Source organism: Natator depressus, chromosome 3 (assembly GCF_965152275.1).
Source record: "Natator depressus isolate rNatDep1 chromosome 3, rNatDep2.hap1, whole genome shotgun sequence".
NCBI classification, from domain to species: domain Eukaryota; kingdom Metazoa; phylum Chordata; order Testudines; family Cheloniidae; genus Natator; species Natator depressus.
In genome coordinates, this window is record NC_134236.1 from 182,123,421 (window position 1) to 182,139,129 (window position 15,709).

The following is a 15,709-nucleotide window of genomic DNA, read 5'->3' on the forward strand; positions in this document are numbered from 1 at the left end:
AAAAAAAATCAATATCAGGGAGACACCCAGCACAGACAATTTCAGCCCAAATAGTTACAGTCTGGAAAAATTATAAACAACTATAAACTGGGTCTTAGAAAGTGTTTGACAACACTAGCTATAGGCATTGCTACCTGTGCCACCTATAATGTCCATTGAAATCGCTGTACAAAGGTGCTGACTGAAGCAAACATTTACTAGTCAAATGGTGATTGCAGTTTTTTATTTCCTCCTGTTTCATATTCAGACTGAATGTTTCTTTTTCAGAAAAATTCAAGCCTGTACACCCATCAATGATGGGGTCAAATGATGCCATTTAATGTGTACATGTACCTCCTAGTAAAGTCAATAGGAGCAGCTCCTGGACACACAATAGCAGAATTTGGTCCCATGCTGGCTTTCCAATAGTTTATTTCAACTGTGACTAGTTAATGCAATTATTTTGTAAAAAGAGAGTAGAGCTGGGTTTTTTGTTTGTTTGTTTTTATGCCATTATGAATTTAAACTAACAAATCCAAACACATTTGTGAAAACACTACAGTAGGCAGGCCATTGAATGAAGATTCTACTTCTTATTGAAAGTCATTTAGACATATTCTCCTTTCAATGCATGTGTGTCTCACTTTCATTAGTTTTAATGGGAGTTTTACACATTCAGAAAGAAGCTCCATAGAGCACTCTCTTGCCCATTAATATTGATAATTATTTTTCCAAATACTTGCACCAGTCCTTGACTTTGAGACTTGGATTCTTTGCATTATAAACACCAGAAATTCAAAGCACACTAGAACAATGGGCTGTTACATTGCATGCTTATTTTTAATGGTGAGTTTGATACTGCGCAGTATTGTGATAGTTCACATTTCTAAGAATTATTGGCATGTCAGCTTCAACTTCCTTTTGACTGTTGGTGCAGTACAGACTCCCTATTTAATCCCAAAATTGAGTTGTGATGCTTGGAGGACAGGATGTGGCCAGGAGAGCAATAAGATAGAAAGATTCAGCTCATTACTTCAGAAGGATTTAAAATGGTTCCTCCCTGGTAATACTGCCTGTCTTCCCTCCCTATGCAGCAGGGAGGATACAAAGAGTGGTACAATGTTCACCTTCTTGTGACTAGCTTAGTTATTCTGACCCAGGAGACGGGGGTCCATCTGCCATCTTTGTTACTACCATATTCCCCTCTGGAAGAGTAATATATTAGTACTGCTCCACCACACTATAGGTAAGCAATGACATATATTATGCTTGGATATAAACAAAACAAAACCTCCATTTACATGGTGGGGGTGAGCTAGTGTTCTGTATTCTGTATTGTAACAGATTCCATGATGGAGTACTGTCTACTATCCATGAATCACCAATCATTTGTTTCCCCCTACACTGACGGTGTTTCTTTCATTACCTGATTGTGTCTCTCTTTCTGATCATGGCATTAATAAAAATAGCTGCAAAAGGGACATGCAAAGTTTTTTTTTCATCTTTCTAACTACAACTAAGTGTGTTGCTAATGTGGCCAAAGGCCAATATGATTGTTTAGGCTGGTAGAATCCATAGGCTGTTCATCCCCAGATACAGATTTCTTTATCCCGTCGACATTTATTATTTTGTACTGAGAAATTTTAAATTGTTTAAGTAAACCTTTTCCTCTTGAAGATTATGAGGTCAATGGGAATGGAAGGTGCTTATTACTTTGCCAGCAGTGCTCACCATCTTGTGTGGTAGCTCTCACTCTGCTCCAATTGAAGCCAACAACAAAACTTCCATTGATTTCAATGGAGGAAGATAGTCTGATGTGACACAACAGCAGAGTCAGGCGTACTCATTGTGTGTAGAATAGGTAAGTACTGTAATAGTGTAAAATAGATGGAAGCAATGTTCAAAGTTAGGACATTCTCACTCTGCTTTATATGTATTTCCAAACAAACGAATGGCTTCATTCTTTTCTATAACGTCTTGTGTCCTAAATTTGGATAGAACAGTACCTTGAGTCATACTTTTGGGATGTAACGCCCAATTTGCCATTATTCATTTCTTTCTTTCTTTCTTTCTTTCTTTCTTTCTTTCTTTCTTTCTTTCTTTCTTTCTTTCTTTCTTTCTTTCTTTCTTTCTTTCTTTCTTTCTTGGCTGACTGGCAAAATTAAAACCAAACAAGAAAAACTAAACGTATCAGGTTAAAAGTGTTAAAATAAAATAAAAAACCCCTGCTGTCAGTGAGAGAGGTTTTGGAAGAGGGATATAAATTGAGTGAGTTTCATGTTTCCAAAATTCAACAATGCCTGTGACTTGCAATGTGCAATGCAGGAAAATTAATTAATTGCTCTACTTTCACTGCTGTAATTTTGGACTTTAATAAGCAGTTACTCCATGGGTTAAAAAAAAGGCTGTGAAAGTCTCTGCTGTGTTGTGTGAGTTCAGAATTAATGAAGGCCAGCACATCTGCTTCAGTGAAAGAAAACTCTAAAAATATAATGACACCAGAACATGCAAACTTAATGCCAGGGCACATTGCTCTTAGACTTAGAGCCAAAGTGTCTTGCTCTAAAGAGAGACCATTTAAATTTTCTCAGCCATAGTGCATTTCAAATATTTTCAGTTTAATGCAGATTTTAAACAACTGCATAATCAAACTTTATTACAACTATTATTATTATTTATTATTCAGTAATGCAGAGAAGAAATAAATTAACACCAGTATTCTGAAGAGGTTTCCAGAGAGAAAACAGAAGTGACTTTTAAGGGTTTGCACATTAATTGTCACTTGTTTTGTACCAATCCGAGTATACCCGGGGAAACAAAGTAGGGAATGGATGAACCAAGGAAAGGTTCAACTTCTGACCAGAATGATTCATGATAGCAGAATCTGAGATCACAGAATGAAATCAGTGTCAAACCTGATGTGTGAAAACAAAAATATCACAAGAAATCTATGGATCTAAAAAGTGAGGTGGAAGGGAAAGTTATATAGCATTCTATTAGCTATTCTTCACACTTCCCTACCTTTCAGGGGTGTTGTGAAGATAAATGCACTGAAGATTTCAAGGTGCTCAGATACTGCAGTGATGGGGGACATATAAGTACCTTAGATAGAATAGACCCATAGCTGTCCAGTAGCTGTTATTTATTAGGTGCCAGTGATGAACACAGAGTTACACAGGGTTGGCATAAATGTCTGCTTTATATAAGATATTTCATGTTTGTGTAACATCTCCTATCATGATTTTCACCAACCACTTCATAGGCTTTGAGCACATTGTAAACATCACCCTGAGCAACTTCAGCTTTGCACTGTCACAGTGGAAACTCTGGGAGGGATTGTATTTCAGGGAGGCGTGTGTTCCATCCATCAGTTCCCTGGTGTGAAGGAGAAGTTTGTATCCTGGGGAATTGTGCATCAAGCTTCCTTCCTCTCCCTAGCCAGCTTTGTGAGTACAGAGGGAGAGTAGCACCATGACACCAGGGCCGGCTCCAGGCACCAGCGAAGGAAGCAGGTGCCTGGGGCAGCCAACAGAAATTGGGCAGCACTCCGTCCGTTATTGGGGCCGCACGTCCGGGTCTTTGGCGGCAATTCGGTGGCAGGCCCTTCATTCCCCCCCTTTCTCTTGGGCGGCAGCTCAACTGGGGTTTTCTTTTTTTTTTCCCTTCGCCGCTTGGGGTGGCAAAAAAGCTGGAGCCGGCCCTGCATGACACGACCTCCTCCCAGCCCCTATGGACACATGAAAGGGGCAGTCTCTTCTCTCTGGCTCAAGGATTACAGTTGGCCCTGACTTTTAGGCAAGGTATGCATGTTCCCTCCCTCCAACCACACAAATAGGAGAGACAGAGACAATCTGGCCCATTGCACATAGGGATTTACCTCTGGCATGGTGCACAGCAGGCATCTTGTATCTGCAGGACCACACATAACAATTTTTAGGAGGGGAAGTGATGACAAATTAGAGGATTGGGCTGAAAGAAATCTGATGAGGTTCAACAAGGACAAGTGCAGAGTCCTGCACTTAGGAAGCAAGAATCCCATGCACTGCTACAGGCTGGGGACGGACTGGCTAAGCAGCAGTTCTGCAGAAAAGGACCTGGGGATTACAGGGGACGAGAAGCTGGATATGAATCAGCAGTGCGCCCTTGTTGCCAAGAAGACCAACAGCATATTGGGCTGTATTAGTAGGAGTATTGCCAGCAGATCGAGGAAAATTATTATTCCCCTCTATTTGGCACTAGTGAGGCCATACCTGGAGTATTGTGTCCAGTTTTGGTCCCCCCACTACAGAAAGGATGTGGACAAATTGGAGAGAGTCCAGCGGAGGGCAACGAAAATTATTAGGGGGCTGGGGCACGACTTATGAGGGGAAGCTGAGGGAACTGAGCTTATTTAGTCTGCAGAAGAGAAGAGTGAGGGGGGATTTGATAGCAGCCTTCAACTACCTGAAGGGGGGTTCCAAAGAGGATGGAGCTAGCTTTTCTCAGTGGTGGCAGATGACAGAATGAGGAGTAATGCTCTCAAGTTGCAGTAGGGGAGGTCTAGGTTGGATATTAGGAAAAAGTATTTCACTAGGAGGGTGGTGAAGCACTGGAATGAGTTACCTAGGGAGGTGGTGGAATCTCCATCCTTAGAGGTTTTTAAGGCCAGGCTTGACAAAGCCTTGGCTGGGATGATTTAGCTGGTGTTGGTCCTGCTTTGAGCAGGGGATTGGACTAGATGACCTCCCGAGGTCTCTTCCAACCCTAATATTCTATGATTCTAAGAATAGTCTTCCCAGCTGAAACTGCAGAGGAAAACAGATGACAGCAACAACAATACCATAAAAGACAGTAATGCCAACAGTGTGCAACCAGAACCATGTTGCTGCATTGGTCCAGTTCTCATGCAGAAGATAAAGTGCCTGCTACTGATTCGCAAGCACCACATGCTCCGGCATCACTTAAGATCTGCTACCCAAATAACAATCTGACCTGACCCAATTTAACTGACAGTAGATAATCACAGCTCAAGAGGCATGGCTGCAAAACTTCCCCAAACACACACAAAAATGAAATAATACCTACACTTACATGCATTATCACTATACAATTCCTCGTCACTGTGGTGATAAGAAACTTCAGCTGTAGTAAATTACTATAGTCATTTTAGAGGGGGAAAACGGCTAATTTACAACTACACAAATGATATGTGATAGGGAGAAAGTTAAATGTGTCATTCTTATCCCTTACAATGTAGCAACAATGACTAATGAAAGATATATTGAAGAAGTTGGAAGAATTTTCATCAGTTGCCTAATGAGGAGATCCACAGAGAAAGAGTTCACTGATTAATTTTATAGCCATCAGGTCCTGCATAGTTCCAGGACAGGAGGAGAAAAGAGACGGAAAGAGAGATAATAAATATAGATTTTTCTCTATAGCTCCAGGAAATTAACATCTTTCAAATGTTGAGATCTAGGGGCATGATCCACTAGGAAATCATTTGGATTTTTAAAAAATCTTTTAGCTACATCTTTCAGCAATATTTTAACTTACTTCAGCATACTGCGCTGCCTGATGTTCTCTCCAAATAAAAAAACTGCAACTATCCCAACATTTAGAGTTTCTAAGCTCTTTATTTCTGCTTTTCCCAGGGAAGATGGATGGTTCTCAGGCTTTGTTCAAAGCAATTCACTTCAGATTCTGAGTTTAAATGAAAGTCATGCAATTCTGCAGACATTATTTTGTAAAAAGAAAAATATCAATCATTTTGCAAAGATCATTTAGCAAAACACTAAAAAATTGTGTGTAGCATTTTTCATCTATTCATGGGATTTCATACCCCCGGGAATTTAGATGTTTTTTGTCATTTAGGGGAAAAGGGGAACGACACTGCACATTATTTGCAGTGATGCAAACAGCCACTTTCATGCAAAAATTCACATTGTGAATTTTGAACAAGCTAGAGAAGGAGGACATTTGCAAATGCCACCTAGTCTAATCAAGTATAAGTACAGAGGTGGGAGCCAGCCTGATGTTGTTCCCATTGCTCTGGAGGAGCAAACCTGCCAACTGCCAGCTCCGAGACTTGGGAAGGAGGACTCAAAAGGTGCTGTACCACCCCCAGTCTCCTATGGTATCCTGTGTCTAGCCCTTAGAGCTTTGTTTGGTGAAATCAGTGTTTGCCCATCATACTTTAGAACATTGATGCTTTTCATTAATAAGAACAGATTACTCTTCTGCTTTTTGCCAGTCTACTTTTTGCCACCACTGTCATCTGCCACCACTAAGGATTCTAAAAATTAATACTGGCCACTCCAGGCTTGTATTAAACTCCCAAGGTTACAGCTTCTCTCTGACCTTCGATGGGTAGATGCTGCCACCAACAAATGCAAACAAAACCCATTTTGAGAACCCAGAAAGGCACTCTTGGGAATTCCTTCCTGTGGGGTACCCTCAAGCCCTTTCACCCCCCTCCAGGGAAGAACTGAGAAAGAAAAAACAAAGGAAATCAGCTGTTGCCACCAGCTATTTAAACAACATATGTACAAAGCTCTTAGGGACACAAAAATCCAATCCTGTTCTTAAAAAAGGTACATTTTATTAAAAACAGAAAGAAAGGAAATACATCTGGAACTTAGGCTTTTTGCTAGATCCAAAAAAAAAAACCTATTACAAAAATTAAGCATCAAGACAGGTCTCTTGAGGTTCAGCTTAAAGATTACAAGCAAAACAAAAGCACCTGAGGTTAGCACAGAGGAGTCCACAAGCCAAGAAGAAATAAAAGAAATAACCCTAATTGCGTCTTCCTAGACTTTCCCTGACTTACTTACATATCTGGTGTTTCAGATAAGCAATCTCTAGGTATGATCTGATGGTTTTTCATACCTGGCTTAAAGCTTCCTACATCATAGTTCAGCCCGGATCCTGCTCTGCCTCTCCTCTCTCCGGAGAACAACAACAAACAGACAAAGGGAAAGTTTTTTTCCCCCAAATTCAAGTTCTAGCCCTCCCATTGGCTCTTTTGGTCAGGTGCCCATTCCCTTCTTTTTACCTATGGGCTTTTTTAACTCTTTACAAGTAAAGCAAGTAGAGAACAGCTACCAAGAGGGATTTTATAGCTAACTGTCTGGCTGTATAAAAGGAAGCTATCCCCTTCCTTCATTTATCACATTTTCTTCAGTTATTTTATTTTCACCTTACAGGACAATAATATTGTAAACGTTAATAGAAGAAATCATGAATATTGTGTATACACTTGTCTTGTGTATATCCATGTCTTGAAACATCACTTCCCAATAGAGTGAGCATGAGAAAAGACTTTTCATCTGGGAGTAGACTAGTTTAAATTGATACAGATGTACTTGTTTGACCTATTCCAGGTTAAATACAAATGTAGAGAACCTTTTCAAAATGGGATGTCATTTAGGGCTGATATTACTGCTAGATCACTGCTATGTCTTTCTCAGCAGACTGCCTTATTGTGTGGAAGGTTATAAACACCAGGGAGAAGCTAACTGAAGAATAGGATTGATTAATGTGACATATTTTCACAACTGTTTCAACAGCCAGTCATAGAGTTCAGTTGCATACACAGTAAATTAAATTTAAATTACAGAGTCTTGGCTAGAAAATTTCTCTGTTAATCCAGTCCCAAAAATGAAATTTGATTTTTTTTCCACATGAACTCTTTCCTGATTTTTCATACCTTGTTGTTTCTGCCAATATTCCCATTGGTTTGGCTTATTTTATTCCACATTTTAAAATAATAATAATATATCTGATATATCAATTTTCAGTGAAGTAGTTTACTTCTTAGAAGTGTAATGTGTCCAAACAGTAAATTAAAAAAAAAAAGCACAGTAAACATTGAACAATTATTTCTTATGTAGATATTACATGAACTGTGTGTTTAGGGAAAAATCTGTATTTGCAATACCTAATTAAGATGACAGCAGCATCTATTTGTGGGTTTTCTCAATCTGTTATTTATATCTTGGTTCTTTGTCTATACTTCTTTTCTTGTTAAGTCAAAGCAGCCCTCTATGTCTAAAAATCAGTTGTAACTAATTTTCATTGGACTGATGCAAAAGTATTTTAATATGCTTTCCCAGGGAAAAAATGATGTGATAGTGTGAACAGATCTGATAACAAAGAACTGGGGAAAAGGAGAGACATACAATTAAAAGAGGTTTAATTCCCAGTCCTACATCTGAAATTATGTTTTCCCATGGTCTCTTGTCTATAGTCACTGAGTTCCTGCCTCTCATCCTGTTTTCCAACCCCTCAACCAGCTTCAATGACATGCGATCCATAACCATTACCACATAGATTCCAAGGCCAGAAGGGACCATTGTGATCATCTAGGCTTACCACCTGTACAACACAGGCCAGAGAACCTGCCAGAATAATTCTTCAAGTTCCTCTAGTTCAGTGGTCTCAAACACGCAGCTTGTGGGACTCATGCAGGCCATGGAGTTATTTCCTGTGGCTGCCAAGCTCCTCTCACCCACTCCGCCCCCCAGCATGCTGCCCCGCTCCTCTGCCTACCTCCAGGCGCTTCCTGCCGCCAAACAGCTGTTTGGTGGCACTTAGTGCTTTCCAAGAGGGAAGGGGGAGGAGCAGGGAGCCGTGCGCTCAGGAAGGAGGCAGAGAAGAGGCGGGGAAGGGGCGGGTATTTGGGGAAGGGGTTGGAATAGGGGCAGGGAGGGGGCGGAGTTGGGGTGGGGACTTTGGGGAAAGGGTTGGACTAGAGGCGGGGAAAGTTTGGGAAGAGGTGGGGTGGGGCGGGGCCTCATGGGAGGGGTGGTGTGGGGGCTGGGCCGGGGGCAGCGGGGCGGGGGCTTTTTTATCTTTATATGAAAAGGTGTCAGTGATGTGGCCCTCAGTCCAATGTAATAGTCCTCATGTGGCCCTCGTCGTGATTTGAGTTTGAGATCCCTGCTCTAGTTCCATCCTCCAATATGGCTCCTGTTCTCAGATCCTGGTTTGGGAGCAGGGGTGGACCACTGCCTGCTGCCAGAAGTAATCAGCATCCAAGTTCCTCCCTGCGAAGTAGCAGTTTCCTGCTCCCCTGGATTTACTGCACCACTCTCCAGCTGGATTTTGTCCTCAAACTTTGAGGTCTCCATATGCATGTTTTCAATGAACTCTTCCTGTGCACGGATGCTCCTCAGCCTAGCCATCCCCTCCTGTAGCTCTCCTACCTACCTCCTGAGAAATCCTACAGTAGGCACCTCTCACACTGATGTTTCCCCCAGTGTTGCTTTCCATGATGGGGTAATGCAGGCCACAGTCTCTGCATATCCACACCAGGACCTGGGTAAGGCATCCACAGTCAGGTTTTCTGTCTGGACACAGGGGCAGTTGGAGGAGTCAGTAGCAATGTTGGCACTGTTGACACAGCCTTTCCAAACCATGCTGCTGTTAGTCTTTTTTACTCCTACAAACTCCCTCTCAAACTCCCCTGTTTGATGCCCCCTGTTCACTGTATAAATAACTTCATATTCTTACTTCATCCCCAGTTGTTTTCTGCAATCTAATGTTAGCCAAGTATTACCAGAAAAGAGTCTCATGTCATCAGTATCCAATGGCCAGATCCCATGAGACTTCTTGATATTTATCTACTGCTGTAGAGTCTGTTATTGTGTCTAATGCCACAAGTAAGCCAAAATTATTTGAGCTGGAAAGACTGGCCAGCAGCTTCCTTTGAAACAATACCATCCCCTTCCACAAGCAAGATTGCAGCTGGGTGACATTTTGTATTTCCATTGTGATGACTAAGAGCCTATTCCTCTAACCTTTATTGTTGCAAGCAGCTCTTACTCATGTAGGCAATCATGTTGACTTCAGAGAGACTACTCATGTGAGTAGGTAAGGGTCAGAGCCTAAATGTGGTGTTATTTCTCAACTTCCAGCCTTTACAATGTGTGATTTTTGCCCATTTTTATATAGGTCTGATATTTATGAACTTTTCTGACCATCTTTTTTTTAAACATCACAAATGTCCAACTTTTTAAATAGCCGGACATCACAAAATAAATTCTGTCTTAAACATTGCACAGTCATTTAAGTTGAACTCTCCTAAAAATATGGTAATGCACAAAGAAAAAATAATAATGAAATCAGGGTCAGCCTTTCAGGATGTACCCCTGCCATTTAAAAACAAAAATCTCTTACAACTAGATTATCACTGTTAAAATGAATTGAACAATTCACCCAAGAGACATTCTAATCTGATTTCATATTATGATAACACCAGCTTTTATGTTATCCTGTTAGACACTCACTGCAAATGTGGGGGGGGGGGGAGATTTTGCTCTGATTTTAAAATCCTTGTTTAATGAAAAGGATTGGTGCAGCTGTCCTGTTAATTGGTAACATTTATCATGGGTGGTAACAACAAGTGCAATTCATTTTGGAAAACTAATTTATTTGAATGCTCTTTGTCCACATTAAAATCACCAGAAAAAGGCAATTTACAGTAAGTTTAACATAGACCTTTTACTCTCCCTGATCTTATTTATCTGGACCTCTTAGCAGTCTTAGAACTCTAGAGCTAAATCCTACTGCCTTTATCTAGGCAGTAATTGAAGTATTGAAGTAAATGGGAGGTTTGTCAGAGAAAGGACTATTATTTTGCTCATAATATTTTATTTTTATATATATTCTTCATATTTTATATTATTAGAGCTAATGTTTAATCCATTTTAAAAATGCCTTCAGCACTTAGACAGCATTCATTGCTAACTTTGGTCAATGCCACTCCACTTAGCTTTCACTCTTTCCTTGCCCTCTCTTTGTAAACAACGTTGGGTTTTTGGGTTTTGGTTTTAGTTTGTTTGTTTTTGTGACACATAATTAATTGATATTTAAACTGCAAATATTTTGGAAATGTTTTTCATGGAAGAAAACAATTTTCATATCATCTTGCCCCTTCCACCTTCAGTCCAATCCTGGTATATGATTGAGTGCTTTTAAACCACCATTGTTACAAAATCAGTTTTAGACATATCATTGACTTGAATTTTCAGCAGTTCTAGTGAGGCCTTTCTTGGCATATATGCTGGCTTGCATGTTGTATCACAATTTTTTAAAAGAAAACCGAGCCTTCATTTATTTATGTACTGTAGAATCAAGAACACCTCTTTGTGCTCATAGATGGACTCCTTAAGTAGCCAAAAGCTGGAATTTTCATAGATCTCTATTAAATACACTCAGTAGTTCTCTCTTCATATATAAGATTCCAACTACATTAGAAAACCACTTTTATCCCTTGTAAGTAAACATGCAGAAAAAAATCCTCATTCTTTCAGATGCAGAAGGAATAAAATCCCATTGACAGTTTAGAATTCTTTCTGATAATTTCAAGTGCATTGCAAACTACAGAAAAGCAGAGTTAAGATCACCTAAGAACATTTAACTCTGCCCTTGCAGCTCTCCCCTCAGAACAACCAGAGACAATTTTATCCATCCATCACACACTTTCATATGAGTCATACAGTGATTGCTCAGATTATGACCTTCTTGGCAGACATGCATAGTCCATGCCGAAAGACATTCTTTAACAATTCCTGATTACACCAATAGAATAGTGGAGAATCTCATTTCCTGCTACGCATTAAGATTCCATGTCCTGCTACTTGTACAAATGTTACATTGTTGAATCAAAATAATACATAGAAACTTTGTAGGCATGCAACTTATGGGTCTTAGCTAGAAAGAGCAAAGGCTAGAGTGGTGACAAAGTGTCATACCACAGACATAACTTTTCAATTGGCCATCTGCAGCCTGCACAAAGAGAATGTCTTCAGTGTTACAAGTAGATGGAAAGATGAGACTATATGGACACAGCTAAGAGTGTTTGATTGACTCATGCTGATTTTCCATGTTTTTTGAGTTTTGTTTGTTTCTTAAAGCAGTAGCTTAACTTTTTATGTCCACATTTTTAAGGATGGTTGGTTGGTTTTCAGCTGCAGAGTCTTCTTAGGCCATTTTTCAAAAATGGAGGGAGGTATTAATGTGCAGCCTTCAGTTGTCTCAGTAAATGTTTTGTTTTGTTTTTTGCCTGGGAATGTATTAGGATATTTGTAGCTACCTTTTGGCTACAGTTCCAATTTTTTCTATATGGTATAGAAAAAAAGGTTACGTGTCTTTTTGTCTCTCTCTCTCTCTCTTTGTATATCTTCCAGTTTCTTTGCCAATCTCATAGATTTACAATGTGGTTTTCCCTGAAGAAGGGTGGTTCTGTGGTTTAGGCACCGGACTATGATGTCTTCCATCAACTTCTTGTATGACTTTGGGTCAGTCACTTAATCTTCCTGTGCCTCAGTCCTCCACCTGTAAAATGGGGATAATAGAACTTCCCTACCTCATGAGCATGTTGTAAGCATATGCTCCTTAATATTTGTGAGGCACATCAAAGAATAAGCCTATTTTAATAAACATTCTTAGCTGTAAAACTTCAACTAGAAGAAGAATAAACAACATTGCCAAACATCTGTAGAGAAATAAAAGTGTTGCATCAAAGTAATATTCCTCATAGGTTTAAAAGCTGAACATGGAACAGATTTCCTCCCTTTATTCATTGGAAAAAGTGCTTAATTGTAAGATACCACACTGATGAATATATTTTGCATCTCACAGTTTGGATAAGTACCATATAGGACCATAGGAATGACTATATTCCAGCTGCATCCTGAGGTCCATGTAGTGTATCATATCTCTAGCCTTGGCTAGTACCAAATGTTTCATGGGAAGGTACAAGTAACCTTGAAATGGACAATTATGGATTAACTTGATGATGGAGAAAGTTCCTTCTTAACAACATCACTAAGGGTATGTCTACACTGCAATTAGATACCCACAGCTCACCCGTGCCAGCTGACTTGGACTTGCAGGTAGGGTGACCAGACAGCAAGTGTGAAAAATTGGGATGGGGGTGGGGAGGTAATTGGCGCCTATACAAGACAAAGCTCCAAATATAGGACTGTCCCTATAAAATTGGGACATCTGGTCACCCTACTGGCAGGGCTTGAGCTAAGTGTCTGTTTAATTGCAGTGTAAATGTTTGGGCTTGGGCTGGTGTCCAGCTTGAGCCCAAACATCTACACCACTATTAAACAGCCCTGCAAGCCAAAGCCCGAGTCAGCTTGCAAGTGTCCATTTCGGGTTTTTAACTGCAATATAGACATACCCTAAGTGTTTGACTTAAGTAGATGCCACTTATTTAGTTCTTCTATTTCTAATGTAATTGTGGATGTTCTCATCAGGTTTATAAATATCTATTAGTGTCTTAATCCAACTAAGATCTGGACACAGTAATTGTACACTATATAAAGACGTATTTCTCTTTATCAGTTTTTAAATGGTTGGCTTTCAGATTCATTGAATGTCCTCTTCTTGTTGTACTATAAGAAGGTAAATAGGAGTGCCCAATTTCTCTTCTAAGTACCACTCACTATTTTGTACAGCTCTATCACGCACCCTCTTATTTGTCTCCTCTGCAAATTAAATAGTCCCCCCATTCAGTTTTTTCTTAGGGAAATCTTTAATGCCTCTAATAATTTTGGTCACCCATATTTGGAACCATTCTGTTTCTTCTGTATACTTTTTGAAATATAGTTATCAGAACTAGATACAGAATTCCCTTTTATATAAGAGATTCTAATATTATCAGTGTTATTTTCTAACCCATTCTTCATACATCCTGTCATTTTGTTTGCTTTTTAGACCACGACTATACATGGAGCATATGTTTTCATGCAGCTGTCTGCAAATGATGGTCAGGTCTTTTTCCTGAGCAGTTGTAAATATTCTGTAGCAGTGGATATGGTACTGTAGCTACTCTTAAGAATGCAAGTATAATTATTGCAGAAAAACTATTGATGCACCTCTGATGGTGTCTGCAACTACAATAAATTTAATATGCTCTGTTTTGGCTGGGATTTATGCCCCCAGTTTTTTTTGTATATATTCATAGTTTATATATTGGACATAGAGAGAAAAGAATAACATCTAAATGCAAGTACTTTGTCCCTCTATGTTCTCTTTCTTGTTAGAACAAAATGGCTGAAGAGAATTGTCATGAAATTTTCAATTGCCTGCTTTTGGTATCTGACAGAATCCTTTGGAAAATGACATGAATGTATAGAAAAGCAGAGCCCCACTGTAATACAAATGGAGAGCATCTTTGTATCATAAAATATTAAGGCTGAAATGCTCAGCTATTTAGGACTTTACATAAATCTGAGTGATGGCAGATATGCTAATGATCATCTGACCATATGCTGGCTCAGTTTAAGTGAATCTACTTGACTTTATTTTCTTTGCAGACCACAGATGACATCCTGGTGGCCTCAGCTGAATGTCCCAGTGATGATGAGGATATTGATCCCTGTGAGCCGAGCTCAGGTGGGTTAGGTTAGTCAACTTTTTTATTCCTTTCTTTTATTTCATATTTGCATGCTGTAGACAATAATCTGAATTGGCAAATCTTTTCTTAAGCAGTGGGTAGAGATTGGATGAGGGGCCTTCTCTTATATACATATAATATAACCAATCCTTTCCATTGGAAAGGAGACAATTTGCAAAGCTAATAGATTGGAGCAAGTTGTTGGTACTCCTGAGCTGAACACCCTTGCAATGTGGTAAGGGCCTGAGACCAGATTCAATAGTACCTTCCAGTGCTTGTGTGTATGCATGTGAATGTGTGTGTACATATATATATATATATATATATATATATATATATATATATATATATATATATATATATATATATATAACAAATGGAGTTAAATAATATATTCCCTCTCCAAAAGGAAAAGTATTTACCACAATTTTGAAAGAAACAAACCCTGCAATAAATTTGTTTTAAAAAGGAATATTATAGCCCATAACATTAAAAATAATCCAGCTGTCATATTGAAGTAATGTGAACTTTTTCCTTGAATGTGATGGGTGTGAGTTGTTCTTTTATCGTCACTTTTGAATGGGTACCTGATTGTTCAGTATTTGTCACAGCTCTTATTATTAACTAGGACTATGTATTGGTTGCATTTAACTTGTCAGTCACCTTAGATATCTTGGTGATATCTCAGTACTTGCAGTAACATAGTTTAGTTATCTGAAGTAAAATGGGTAAAATTTTATATGTGACTACTGTATGCAGTCTAAGTGCAAACGGAGGAAAGTTGAACAATGGCCTGTATATTAAGGTGCACAACCAAAAGGGCACTTCATCTTTGGTGCATAAGAGCAACTATATAGGAAACACAATGATTATTTTTCTTCACCCTAGGAGACTTTTATGTCTGGTCAAAAATGAGAGGCCAGATTTGGCCTCAGATGTAGATGTGCATTTTCCATTGTAGTCATATAGAGCCACATGCTCTTGTTCAAGGGAAGTTTCAATAAAGGTGAATGAGGTTGTAGCCTGTGCCTGTCCTAGTGATTTGTTGTTGTAGTCACCTCCTTCCTGGGTAGTCATTGGGAATATGTATCCTATAGAATGACAGACTAGGTCATTAAAGAACTTGTACGTGCCAGGTTGGTCTGCTAAGGTTTAAAGTGGGGTAAGACACCCTGGGTCACAGTTCCTGTCCCTTCAAAGGATTCTGCATTATGTTAAGGAACACCAGTCTATGGCGAGACAGATGAAATTCCAAGGCTAAAGTACTAGTACTTTCCAACTGACTAATGCATCAGCTTGAAAATTCCTGCTCTTTTCAGAACACCATTTTACTTGCGA

General features: G+C 39.4%; 1 protein-coding gene across 30 annotated transcripts in view; it reads left to right on the forward strand.

The window, feature by feature from the left end:
* Nucleotides 1-15,709, forward strand: part of NRXN1 (neurexin 1) — a 1,220,951-nt gene that overhangs the window by 1,179,370 nt on the left and 25,872 nt on the right. For 18 of the 30 annotated variants that reach the window (XM_074949414.1, XM_074949409.1, XM_074949411.1 and 15 more), the window contains one exon: nucleotides 14,292-14,379. In XM_074949414.1, coding sequence (XP_074805515.1) covers nucleotides 14,292-14,379 — 88 coding nt within the window. The remainder of the gene's footprint in view (nucleotides 1-14,291; nucleotides 14,380-15,709) is intronic. The other 12 variants (XM_074949440.1, XM_074949410.1, XM_074949422.1 and 9 more) reach the window with 1 other exon arrangement.